Here is a 14,554-nt window from a genome sequence, read left to right as displayed (position 1 = left end):
ATTTCTGAATTTCTAAGTGTTACAAATATGGAACAGATTTTGTTAAATCAGAAAGATCACCAAGGCTCTCCTCTCCTCTCACATGCATAAGGAAATTTAAAAAATATAACCCTTTCTCTGGTTTCTCAAGAGTTTGAAGGTCTCGTCTCAATTATGTTAATATAAAACATCTATCACCAGTAATTCAACCAAAAGCTGAGCTGAGGATGGTGGCTCCAAGCTGACCCCTACATATGGGCCAATGAAACAGAGGAGACATATTAACTTGCATTTGGTTCTGGTGGGGAACTGACCCAACTTCCTCTTAATACTGCCCCTACAAAGAAGCCCTTGATTGAAAATTTTCAAGCAAATTATAATTTTTAATATTTGTTACAGGAAAAACTTCATTATTTGCTCAAAAAACAAATAATGAAGCAGCAGAAAGAGATATCAAAGAATCAATCCCATTTACAATTGCACCAAAAAACCTAAGATACCTAGGAATAAACCTAATGAAAGAGATAAGAGATCTGTACACTGAAAACTACAGAAAGCTTATGAAAGAACTAAAGATGACACAAAGAAATGGAAAAACATTCCATATTCATGGATTGGAAGAACAAATATTGTTAAAATGTCTATACTACCCAAAGCAATCTACACATTCAATACAATCCATATCAAAATAACACCAGCATTCTTCGCAGAGCTAGAACAAATGATCCTAAAATTTGTATGGAACCAGAAAAGACCCTGAATAGTCAAAGTAATGTTGAAAAGAAAACCAAAGCTGGAGGCATCACAATTCCAGATTTAAGCAGTTATACAAAGCCACAATTATCAAGACAGTATGGTACTGGCACAAAAACAGACACATAGATCAATGGAACAGAATAGAGAATCCAGAAATGGACCCACAAATGTATGGCCAACTAATCTTTGACAAAGCATGGAAGAATATCCAATGGAAAAAAGACAGTCTCTTCAGCAAATGGTGTTGGGAAAACTGGACATCAACACATAGAAGAATGAACTTGAAAGACTTTCTTACACCATACATGAAAATAAACTCAAAATGGATGAAAGACATCATTTCTGAAAGATGACAGGAAGCCATCAAAATCCTCAGGAAGAAAGCAGGCAACAACTTCTTTGACTTTGGCTGCAGCAACTTATTACTTGACATGTCTCTGGAGGCAAGGAAAACAAAAGCCAAAAGGAACTATCGGGATCTCATCAAGATAAAAAGCTTCTGCATAGGAAGGAAACAATCAGCAAAATTAAAAGGCAAGCAACAGAATAGGAGAAGATACTTGCAAATGACATTATCAGATAAATGATTAGTATCCAAAATCTGTAAAGAACTTATCAAACTCAACACCCAAAAAATAATCCAGTGAGGAAATAGGCAAAAGTCATCAATAGACACTTTTCCAAAGAAGACATCCAGATGGCCAACAGACACATGAAACACATGGTCAACATCACTCATCATCAGGGAAATACAAGTAAAAATCACAGTGAGATACTCCTCACACCAGTCAGAATGGCTAAAATTAACAACTCAGGCAACAACAGATGTTGGTGAGGATGTGGTGAAAGAGAAACCCTTTTGCACTGCTGGTGGGAATGCAAACTGGTGCAGCCACTCTGGAAAACAGTACAGAGGTTCCTCAAAAACTTAAAAATAGAACTACCCTATGACCCAGTAATTGCACTACGAGGTATTTACCCAAAGGATACAAAAATGCTGATTCAAAGGAGTACCTGCACCCCAATGTTTATAGCAGCACTATCAACAACAGCCAAAGTATGGAAAGAGCCCAAATGTCTATCGACAGATGAATGGATAAAGAAGATGAGGTATGTGTGTGTGTGTGTGTGTGTGTGTGTATATATATATACACACACACACACAATAGAATATTACTTGGTGATCAAAAAGAATGAAATCTTGCCATACGCAACAGCACGTATGGAACTAGAGTGTATTATGCTAAGCTAAATAAGTCAGAGAAAGACAAGTATATGATTTCACTTACACGTAAAATTTAAGAAACAAAACAGATGAACACAGAAGAAGGGAAGCAAAAATAAGATAAAAACAGAGAGGGAGGTAAACCAGGAGACTCCTAAGTACAGAGAACGAAGTGAAGGTTTTTGGAGGGGTGCTGGGTGGGGGGATGGGTTAAATGAGCATTGAGGAGGGCACTTGTTGGGATGAGCACTGGGTGTTATATGTAAGTGATGATCACTAAATTCTACTCCTAAAATCATTATTATACTATATATTAACTAACTTGGCTTTACATTTTAAAAAGTAAGCAAATGATGTTTGTTGTTTTCGTTCTCATTGACTGCACAGTCTGTGGCGCTGACCAGCTGTCACTGGGTACAGGTCCATCGGGTGGTCCTCAAAGCAGCTCACTCAGAAAGAAGGAGTCCACATTTTAGGAATAAGCATCTCCTGGTATGAGACATGGTCGGGGTAGGATTCGATCTGAGACTTGGTGGAGTACACTCTTCTGTGCTCCTGGCAGCACAGGATTAGAAAATTGCCACTCAAGAGGCATTGCTCAAGAGAGAGTGGCCCTTCCTCAGTAAGGTGGGGCTGCTGCCCTGGAGGATGAACCCTCTAGGACCCCAGAACAGCTGTGTGAATGTTCTTTTCTGAAAATGTCTGCTAGGTGATTTCTAGGTTGCCCAAGAATTTTGTAATTTTTATTTTAATGTGAGATTATTATTTTTTAATGTATTTATTTTAAGAGCATGCCTTTAAGAAGGCATGTGCACAAACTCCTTGCATGAGCGGGGAGGGGCAGAGAAAGAGGGAAAGAGAGAATCCCAATCTCTGCGCTGAAAGCATGGAGCCCCACAGGGAGCTTGATCTCACTAGCCAAACTGTGAGATCAGGACCTGAGCCAAAATCAAGATTTGGATGCTTAACCAACTGAGCCACCCAAACACCCGTATTTTTCTGAGAGGCATTAGAAATTGAGCAATGGCAGAAGAGTCATTTCTAAAGCAATATGGGTGCAGAAATTGTTCCCTGCAAGACAAAGAGTCTTTGGATGAAGAGGATAGGCTTCATGAGCCTATTACAAATCAAGGTAAATCATTAGATAAATTAATTTGTTCTGCAGATAAATTAATTAGTTGAAACTTAAAAGATGGCTTTGGGACTCATCCCTGATTTTACCACATGAAGCTCATGTATAAGGGCTGATAGGAGTATCTCAGCAATTTTAACTTTTCTTAACTACTTTAGATCTGCAAAGTTCCTACAGTAATTGGGGATCTTCTGTGAGGCAGCCCGGCAGAGACCTACTGATTTATCAACCCTTTCACTGCTCACATCAACTAGAATCAGTGGGGATAGTAAAACAGCAAAATCAATTTGACAATGTTAATTAAGCTCATCACGGTCTATGCACAAACCATACTACTGTGGCTAGTCAACTGTCCACAGTTGTTCTGACATAAGGTCTAAAGCAAACATAAAACTGAAACTTTCTCTAGAGTGTTAATATGAAGTCTATAAGACTACTGATTACTTCCAGGGTTTACCCACAATGGGACAGCATCCAATCCTACACAAGGCAGATGGTTTCCTATTTCAAAGCCTAGTAACAGGGTCGACATTAAGGCTTATCGGTGTAAAACATTGTTCAAATCTCAGCTGATGAAAAAGATCTGACCCAAATCCTGCTGCTCTGTCAAGTGCCAAGGCATTTTGTCTTGGACCCATGGCTCCCACTGTAAGAAAACATCTTTCTCTCCATTTAACAGCTTTTTGCTACTAACACGTGTCACTTGTGGACAGAAGAACCAATGACCTAATTCTCACCTGGGTTTCAGACTAGAGGCTGCAGGTTACTGAAAATTCCTCATCATGTCTGAAAACTACTTCCCAAATGGTAATACTAATACCACCCCCCCAACCTGGCCTGCCGACAACTGAACTCAACCCATGTTCAAGAACATCCAGCAACTTTCCAGACATTCCAAAAGTGAATTTCATCCTCCAAAATCTGTTAAGACTTGAAAAAGAATTCCCAATGTTAACACAGTTCACCTGCCTATGGTCAAAAAGATCTCATTCCACATTTTACTTGTGCTTTCTACATATAGATTATAATTTGCTTCTGACAAATACATACCTATCCTGACCTTTCATGCATTAAGGCTTTGCCTTACCCCACCTCCAAATGAGTCCAGGGATAAAAAATTCTAATGTAAAATTTATTGCAATCATTTTCTGTTTTGCTTTTGTTTGGTTTGGTTTTATTTTGTCAAAAATGGAATTAAATACCTTTCACTGGAAAATAGTATCTCCCTTGAAACCAGCCACACAATGTGGGGACTCAGTAGGATTGCCAACCCTCTCACTTTCAGAGAAAATCAGACCCACCATCAGGATCCACAGTGTGTGAGAATGAACAAGCACCTTGACAGCTGCTGTGCTCTTCCTCCTCAGCTTTCTGTACTGGTCACAGAGTTGCAATTATAAGGAGAAGGTGATTTGTTATCAAAACTTAAGTAAAACTGAGCCTGCTTAACGTTGGCCCCAGTTACCATTAGTGCACTCTTTTCTGTAAGCGTTCAAAGATACAATGAATACACATATGGATGCACTTAAATATGAAAAATTTTCAATTCTGGTTCTGTTTTTTTTTTTTAATATAGGGAATGTTGACATGGAACCATACAATGAAGAGTCTTTAGTGGGAGGATGTGGGCAGTTAAAAGTCCGGTCAGGAGGAAATCACCCTGAATCTACAGATTCATGCCATTCCATATCATGAAAATACATTTAAGCTGGCCCTATGAACAATAAATCCAGGCTGGTAGAGCCCGTTTGGACAGAAGAAAAGTCTCAATTATAACAAAAAAAATATCACGACTTACCTCAGATTCTGTAGTTTACACTCCGGGTTTTTCAAGGCTTCACATAAGGATTTTACTCCATTGTCCCCTATATCACTCCCTTTCAGGTCGAGATGCATCAGATTCTGGTTGTGAGTCAAGGAACTAGCAATATCCCAACAACCATCAGGGAAAGAAAGAAATCTCATCCTTCACAAGAAAAATATGGGGAGGAATTACAAAATTATTTCTATCCCGATTATAGCCCTTTCTTTTCAAACCCAACTCTTAGATACCTAAATATTCTTGCCATTTGTTATCTTACTTTGGGCTTCTCAGATTTCTGGGTTCTTCTTCAAGTACAAAATTCCTTATCGGGTCCCAAAAAACACGTCAGTAGCTGCTGCACTCCCAGAACAAGTTAGTTATGCGTCCACACCCCAAGAGGTTTCCACTGGTGGTGTTCTTAAAGTAGTTTACACCATGGATTTTAAATATTTACTATTGGATCCACCTAATAAGTAGTGGCGAATGGGACAAAGAAAGAAGTTGGAATAACTCCATTAAATTTTCTCATGGCATACTTACAACAGTTTTTGTAGTTTACAGTCTGGATGCCTCAGTTCTTGATAAAAAGTCTTCATGGCTAATTCATTGAGGTTGCTATGACACAGGTCCAATTCTCTCAAGTGCTCATTTGTATGAAGCACTGAACAGAGATCTTGCCAGCAATGAGTAATGCGACCACCATCCCTTCGCCTACATAATTGAGAAAAAAAAAAAAAGATTGATGTATTTATTTCATCCAGGGCAACTGTCAGAAGACGGTGTTGGGTGAAAGGAAGTACACCCTGGATATGGTGAGTGCATCTGTGCAGGTCTGGCGTGGGCGCAGTCCACCTGAAAATCCTCCTCTTAGCACTCCAAAGGCTTTGTTTGCCTAGTAACTCCCTCACCCCCTCAACACACTTCAACATACAAAACTACACTAGAGAGGCTTCACTTTGGAGGAAGAGATGTAGGAAGGACAGCCACAAGGTCTTCAAATACCCAAAGAGCCAGCATCAAGAAGAAAAATAAGACTACAAAGAGTTAAGAATAGGAGTAATGAGATATCCGGGACCAGGGTGTAGATTAAGAAGCCCAGGTCTTGTGCTCTAGTTCTCCCGTTTACTAGCTACGTTACTTTAGGGAAGTCACATCAGTTCTAGGAGCTCTGACCCCTCTTCATCTATGAAATGGAAATTCCATCTCCCTTCACAGGACTGTGAGGATTTAACAGTCAAGTTTAGTGCATATGTAAAGGCACTTTGTATATCTGTAAACGTTGTATAATTTAACTATTAGGCATACTATCGACAAACTCATTATAAGCAAAGGTTAGTAAGGTATAAAGCGGAGGACAGCCTTAGGATTATAAGCAAAAGCTCTACAACAAAACAGTCCTGAGTCCCAACTCTGCCTTTCACTAAACGGGCTGATTCTGGCAACACTAACCTAGGTGATGAACCTCAGTTTTTTCATCTTAAACTGTGAAGATAATAGTATCTATTTCTTAGGATTACTGTGAAGGTTCAATAAGAATCTATAGAAAATGCTTAGCAAACGTTTCCCATTGTAAACGCTAACAACTGGTAGCTGGCTCTTATTTATATTAAAATACATAAAAGTCTAGCATGTTGCCTTACACAAATAGTTGCTATACAAGAGGTTGGGGGAAAGGTATCTTATTCCCTGTGGCCTCTTAGGTTCTTGCTGGGGCCTGTAAATTGGGGCCCTATAAACTGGATGGGCAAAAGACAGATTAATAACAGAATAGCATACAAACTGTTTTAGTGCAGGCATTGTGGACCTCTTCTGAAGGAATTCAGTGATGAGTAGCTCAGAGGTGTAGGAACGGTTTGGGTTTATACAGCCAATTTAGTGGGAGAAAGGCAGGTGGAGAAAAGCCACTTGTGGAAAAACAAAGGGCTTGTTGGAAAGATGAATGGACCCTTAAGAGAACAGAGAAAAGACATGATAGCTGTGACAATGTCTATCTGGGTGTAGGGCCAACTTCTGTCTCCAAGAAGAAATTAGAGAAATCACTTCCAGGGAGGAGATTCGTGACAGTCAAGTTCTTTTCAGAGGCTCTGCTTGTAGGTAGGTAAGGGGTTTCAGGAACTCAAATGCTTTCAGCTCAAAATATTTCTAATGGAAAAGTGGCATATTTTGGGTGGCATATCCTGATCTCCTTCACTACTCAAAAAATATTGGCTTCCCCATACCTTACTTAAAAATTAGATTCAATAACATTGCAGAGTGCTGGTCTCTGTATCACCTGAGGTCCTAAATTTGAGAAAACTAGGCAATATATCATTCACTCAAACATTTAAGTGCTTACTATGTAGAAATGCTGTGGGAGGGGTGCATGGGTGACTTAGCTGGTGAAGTGTCTGACTCTTGATTTCAGATCAGTTCATAATCTCACAGTTTGTGAGTTTAGGCCCCAACTCAGGCTCTGGGCTGACAGTGAAGAGCCTGTTTGGGATTCTCTCTCTCTCTCTCTCTCTCTCTCTCTCTCCTCTCCCCCACTCAGGTACACGCTCTGTGTCCAAAAAAAAAAAGCTTATTTAAAAAAACAAATTTCATGGTATATAATACTGAACAAGACAGAGAGCAATGCTGTTAAGTAGAAGACACTGACCCACCTATAATGTGCTTCTTAAAACAGTGGGTTTCTCAGACTCCACTTTTAGCAACAAGGCCAACTCTAGTATTAGATAACACTAGAACATAGGTGAGGGGAAGGTAACCTGAGGACTAGCAATATAATGGCCAGAATACCTTCCTAATATTCACTATTGGGCATAAAATACATTCTAATGCCCTGGGTTCAATCACATATTTAAACAGAACCACTAAGTCAAAATTGAGAAAACAGACTAAAGGAGATTACTTACAACACCTCAAGGACAGTAAACATCATGGCATCTGAGCCTAGAATTCCCACTCCCACAGCTGAAGAGAAATGAAATGTTATGTCCTCACAAGGGAGATGGTTCTGCAAATGTACATAATGGCAACGAGGCAGTGTGGGTCAAGCTGGAAAACCAAGGACTTACAATCCTATGTAGGATCTCAGTCAAATTAGTATCTTTTGATACCTCAGGGTTTTTACTAGTAAAATGGAAATAAGAGCAACTGCCTAGGACTGTTGACAGACTAAATGAGCCGGGACATAGAAGACTGTCTGCACGTATTAAGCAGACACTAGCTATTATCTGATGTGTGTTGAATCAACAATAGTGCTCTTACTTTCCAGGCAAACTTCTCTGAATCAGTTTTGTAATCTTAAAATTGAGATACACTTTTGACCAGCATCGAATTGGATAAGAGGTTAAATACCCCATGCACTAGATAACTATATCCCACATAGTTATTTCCTCAATTTTAGATAAATCTGGAGCTAATCCCATAGGTGAATTCTTCCCCCAGACATAGATGGAATCAGGAAAGGCAATTCAACAAAGGGAAGAGGATAAAATAATAGGCATAAAATCCTAAAGACTCATTTATTCTTTGAAAATATTCATTCAGCTCCTACTATTTCCTACTCACATCGGACTCTCTTCAGTTAGGTGTTAAAGGGATAAGATCTTTCATGAACTACACAGCAAAGGCTGATTTATATCTAGGCTACAGGAAAGGTGAGCTAGGTCAGCAGCTTACAGAGGAAAACAGCCCAGATAGATGCCTTGTGTAAACCAGCTTCAGTAAGAAATTCCATCCCCTTGTTCTTCTGGAGGGCATTCTTTTTAAACTTAAACATGTGTACCATACTGGGTGCGACTTTGTGCTAGCATGTGACCTAAAGATTATTTCTAGTTGTTGAGGGTGTTGACAGGTGACAGTTCTCAGCCAAGCCCCTTTCTTGGCATTGCCCTCAGGCCAAGAGAGCCACTTCAGGCAAATTTTTGTCCTTTCCTCACCAGTAGCCATGGCTGGTCAAGAAGGGGTTTTAGTGGTTGGCCTCCTTGCCTCAAGGTAGGACAAGCCTGAAGGCTTATTCTGGCTTTGGGACTTCAGCTAAACAATTCCTCCCCTCTCACCAATGAAATCTACTTCCCTCACTCCCCTTCGGGGCTCTTCCATGCTTACCAAATTTCAGCTGAGGGACTTGAGTTTAACATCTTCTCAAATACCACAGTTATGGACAGTTTCATGGTCCGTAAACATTGGCAGTGCTTAAGGCAGAATGAAGACACAAGCAAATGGATTCTCCCACAGATATTAATGACAACCTTTTGGAAATAGCTCATTGCCTGGCTTATATATGCTTCGTCTTGAGTCTCATACAGATAGTAAAACAACTCCAGAAATTCCACCTGTGCTGGAATATCTTCACTGTTCCCCAGCATCTCCAGCCCCTGAAGGATCTTCCATTTTATCTCTAGTGACATTTTGCAGTTACAAGTTTTCTCCAGTTGTTTTACTTGATCTTCATTCAAAAAGCCAAACAAAAAGCATTTCATCTGTGTCAGATGGGGGTCTTCATAACTGCTGCTTTCAAGCAACAGCTTCAAGTCTTCAAAAGACTGAAAGGAATTGTCCCTGATTCCCCAGTTGTCTTGCATCATATAGAACATAGCTGCAAGAAACTCCTGAACATGCAGGTGGGTGAACATGTAGCAGTTTTCATACTCTGTGTCCTTTTGAAGAATATTCAGGTCCAGGAAAATTGACACATCGGATTTAGATAAGCCATGCTTTCTGAGATTTTCCCTGTACAATATAGATGTCATGGTCCACACTCCTTTGGCAGCCAAGTGACACAGGCTACTCAGTTGGGTTTGGTTGGGTAGACTAGGACCGTTTCCGTCTACTGGTAGGAACAAGCTAGAGATGTAGCAGGTAAACAGAGCTGTGGTTGTTTTGCAGGTTAACATAATGTCACCACCCTTCTCCATTTGCTGCTCCAGACAGGTGCAAAGGTGCCAGCACACCAGGGGGACTTTACACATGCTAAAAACCATCTCATTGCTTCTTAGTGCACTGAGTATCTGCAAAGCTCTCTTCTGGTCTTCAAAACAATGGTAAATATACTGCTCTCTGGCACCCTTAGACATACCCAGCAGCTCTACAGGATGTGGATTCTTCAGCAAAGGCTTCAGTTTCTTATAAGCTGTGAGTCTTGTTGTCACCAATAAGAATGACGCCGGGAGCATCACTTTCCTCAGCAGACTACTCAGAAGGAAGGACACTGGGTGTACCTGGGTCCAGTCCTCACACAGCACAGACTCAGGTTCCTCAAAGGCAAAGTTCAGCTCATCAAAACTATCAATAATAAAAAGGAGACGACTGGGCTGGGACATGATCCTTTCAATGGGGCCTTCAGTGCTGGGCCAGTCCTTTGATATCATTTGAACAAAACTTCGATCTCTCAACTGGTTGATTTCTCTTGCATTGAGATAAAAGACATAGCTAAACCTCTGCTGGTGGAGATTGCCCTGTGCCCAGTCTACCATTGCTTTTCTCACCAAGGTTGTTTTCCCGACTCCAGCAGGCCCTTGGAGCACTACTGTCTGTGGCTGCTCACCAGTTTTCACATCCACGTCAAACAGATGTTCCAGCAGTTCGTGATCTTTCTGAGCAACTCCAGGATGGAAATCTTCAGGTTCCCCAAACACACACTTATTATCCCACGTGATACAATATTTTTCCTTTATGTGGGTTCTGTATTCTGCTCCATCACCTAAGTTAGTTACAATGAAGCAGGGAAAAACAAACAAACAAAGATACACATGATCAAAGCAAATTCCATAAGTTGCAGTGTTAAGAACACTGGACTTGAAGTCAAGAACAAGCAATGATATGTGCTCGAATCACAGTGCAGCTGATTTACATAAGAATATAAGTAAAACTAATAAACAAACATGTTCTTATAGATTTAAAACCTGCATAAGAAACTGACAAAACAAAACTGATCATGCAGAAGCATGAATTTATAGTGGAGAGTAAAAATTATATTTGCTCTAAAAATATGTTATATTTGCAGTGTCTGGCTGGCTCAGTCAGTAGAGCACCCAGCTCTTGACCCTGGGGTTGTGAGTTCAAGCCCCATGTTAGATGTGGAGCCTACTTAAAATAGAGAGAGAAATATGTTTGTTCTTTGTACTTTTCCTCCACAGAGGAAAAAAGATGACTTATGTGGAGAACAGAGTCATCATCCAGATGATAAAAGAACACAGGTCAACAATTAACAGTGAATGATAGCCAGAGAAGATGTGAAGACATATCTGAATCTACAGATCGAAATAATCTACCATATAGTAAAATACAGAAAAATAATGAACATTGAAGCATAGCCTGGAGAATATTTTAAAGAAAAATATTCCCTTTTCTGGATACATCTCCTTAGGCCAGGGAAACAAAAGCAAACTATTTGAACTTCATCAAAATAAAAATCTTCTGCACAGCAAAGGAAACAATAAACAAAACTAAAAGACAACCTATTGAATGGGAGAAGATATTTGCAAATGATCTATCTGATAAAGGGTTAGTACCTGAAATATAATAAGAATTTCTACAACTCGGGGTGCCTGAGGCTCTTCCTCAGTCGGTAGAACATACGACTCTTGGTCTTGGGGTTCTAAGTTCAAGCCCCATGTTGGGTGCAGAGATCCCTTAAATATTTTTTTTTCAAGTTTATTTATTTATTTTGAGAGAGAGAGAGAGAGAGTGCAAAAGCAGGGCAGGGGCCGAGAGAAGGAAAGACAGAATCCCAAGCAGGCTCCACACCATCAGCACAGAGCCTGAGGTGATACCTGAACTCATGAACAGTGAGATCATGACCTGAGCCGAGATCAAGAGTTGGATCTCTGACTAAGCCACCCAGGTGCCCCAATAAATATTTTTTTTTAAAAAAAGAACTTCTATAACTCAATACCAAAAAAACCAAATAATCCAATTAAAATGGGCAGAAGACATGAATAGACATCTCTCTAAAGAAAATATCCAAATGGCCAAAAGACACACAAAAAAGATGCTCAAAATCACTCATCATCCAAGGAAATACAAATCAAAACCATAATGAGATATCACCTCACACCTGTCGGAATGGCTAAAATCAACAAGTGTTAGAGAGGATGTGGAGAAAAAGGAACCTTTGTGCACTGGTGGGAATGCAAACTGGTGCAGCCATTATGGGAAATAGTATGGAGGGTCCTCAAAAAAATTAAAAATAGAACAGTTATACAATCCAGTAATTCCACTACTGGGTATTTACCCAAAGAATATGAAAACACTAATTCAAAAATATATATGCACCCCAATGTTTATTGCAGCATTACTTAAAAGAGCTAAGAAACAGAAGAAGCCTAAATGTTTACTGATAGATGAATGGATAAATAAAAAGTGGTATACACACATACATATATACCTACATACACACATACACACACACACACACACACACACACAATGAAATAGTACTCAGCCATAAGAAAGAATGAAATCTTGCCATTGGCAACAACATGGATGGAGCTACAGAGTATAATGCTGAGCAAAGTAAGTGAGAGAAGGGAAATATCACAGGATTTCACTCATAGGTGAAGTTTGAGAAACAAAATAAATGGACAAAGGGAAAAAAAGAGACAAACTAAAACTAGACTCTCAACTACAGAGAACAAACTGATGGTTACCAAAGGGGAGGTGTGTGTGTGGGGGAGGGTAATGGGTGAAGTAAGTGATGGGGATTAAGAGTATTATCATGATGAGCACTTGAGTAATGTATAGAATTGGTGAATTACTATATTGTATGCCTGAAACTACTATAACACTGTGAGTTAAACTATACTAGAATTAAAACTATATTCCCAAGTGTCCAAGCAAAGCAAAAACATAATTTCATCCTTACCTAGTTAAGTCCAATTCCTTTTTTGATCTTAAATGTAACTATTCAGAGAAGCTTTCTCTGAACCCCAATGCTAGAATAGTTCTTTTTATATTTCTCAAAACATACTATATTTTCATGCATAGCACATCTCACAAGCTACAATTATTTTTTTAAGTAAATAATTCTTTTCTTGTTCTACCAGGGCATTCAGTACAAACATATAACACAATTCATGTCTCACTAGACTATGCTTAGATCTCCTCCAGAAGGTAGGTAGTATAAGGCAGATACTCTTTCTTTTTTATGGTGTAATATTTAGTAGAGTGTCACACTTAAAAGAAAATTGGGATTATGAAGATGATTGTCTCTCAAAAATAAACAAATGTTAAAAATTAAAAAGAAAAGTGTGAACAGAGGAGGGGCAGAAAGAGAGGGAGACAAAAGATCCAAAGAAGGCTCTGTGCTGATAGCAGCAGGCCTGATGTGGGGCTCAAACCCACAGACTGTGAGATCATTGACCTGAGCCAAAGTCAGACCCTAAACTGACTGAGCTACCCAGGTGCCCCTATGAGTTTGATTTTTACTACTTTCTTCATTATACTTTTATCTGTCTTCCAAATTTTCTAACAGTTAATTTCTAGAAGATGGAATCCTAATTTCCTAAATTTATGGCCAGTAATAAATACCACAAGAATAAACTTCCTTATACTGAATCAGAAGATTATCTTCAAGATCACTTAACACAGTAAGCAATTTTTTATTTATTAATGCTTAAAATAAAACAGGTATTAATTATTTCTTGAGTGAAATAATGTGGCCCAGGGGTGCCTGCGTGGTGCAGTTGGTTTAGCATCCAACTCTTAGTTTCAGCTCAGGTCATGACCTCATGGTTCATAGGTTTGAGCCCCACATTGGGCTCTGCACAGACAGCATGGAGCCTGCTTGGGATTCTCTCTCAGTGTTTCTCTGCACCCTCTGCTTGCTCTAGCATTCTTAAATAAACATTTAAAAAAATAATGTGGCCCATCAGAAAGCAGCATAGCTGGGTTAAGAATGATTTCTAACTTGATCCAGTTTCTTTCTCCTGTAATTCCATTTATATGAACTAGAATTCAACTACATAGAATTTAAAACAAAGCAGTGGGAGGGGATGGAAATGGCATTGAACTAAGACTACCTGGTTCTGGAAACTATATGCTATAATGCACTAGCTAGTCACCACTCCTGGAACTCAGTTACATCATCATTTCTAAAGATGTGACAAGCCAAATAGTCTCTGCCAAACTCAGAGCCTCTCTAACCTGTAAAATAAGATGTGAATATAACGTTCATTAGACTGTGAACTTCTGACTGGGCATTTCCAAATACTACTCTCACTGAGGCCCTGAATTTAAACAGCCTTTTTAATTCTGGCCAGATTCTGACCTTGGCCAGAGAGCCAGTTTTGTTGACTCTTTTTGAATAATCATCAACAGGTAGTATATTAGAAGTTAACAAGAGCTGAACAACTGTCTCCTGGGGCATAAACTCCCATCACATGTCCAACACCCAACCTCCTCCCAAATCTGATGACAAAACAAAAACCCAAACATCTGCTCACCCTGCAGTGCCTGCTCGTCTTGTTCCTCTTGTGTCCTGGCATCCTCTGGTCCCAGGGAACGGGCTGTCCCTGCAACAGGTTCCAACAGGATTGTGAGACTCACCAAAACCAAGGAGAACGTTAGCGATAGTCACAACAGGGGCCAGAATGGTCCTCAGTGGTCCAATTCTAGGACTTCTGGACTTAAGAAAAACAGAGCCAACAGAGCCTCAGACTCCACCAGCTTAGCT

At 39.7% G+C, this 14,554-nt stretch overlaps 1 protein-coding gene across 1 annotated transcript in view; it reads right to left on the bottom strand.

The window, feature by feature from the left end:
* NLRP14 (NLR family pyrin domain containing 14) overlaps positions 1-14,554 on the bottom strand; it is a 36,854-nt gene that overhangs the window by 21,174 nt on the left and 1,126 nt on the right. The window contains exons 2-5 of the mRNA XM_077772851.1: positions 14,325-14,393; positions 8,989-10,582; positions 5,437-5,601; positions 4,891-5,058 (exon numbers count right to left, since the gene is read on the bottom strand). Coding sequence (XP_077628977.1) covers positions 4,891-5,058; positions 5,437-5,601; positions 8,989-10,582; positions 14,325-14,393 — 1,996 coding nt within the window. The remainder of the gene's footprint in view (positions 1-4,890; positions 5,059-5,436; positions 5,602-8,988; positions 10,583-14,324; positions 14,394-14,554) is intronic.

The sequence above is a fragment of the Crocuta crocuta genome, unplaced genomic scaffold (genome assembly GCF_008692635.1).
Source record: "Crocuta crocuta isolate KB4526 unplaced genomic scaffold, BGI_CrCroc_1.0 scaffold382, whole genome shotgun sequence".
NCBI lineage: Eukaryota > Metazoa > Chordata > Mammalia > Carnivora > Hyaenidae > Crocuta > Crocuta crocuta.
Note: the sequence above shows the minus strand (reverse complement) of the source record. Positions and strands in the feature narration are given on the sequence as shown.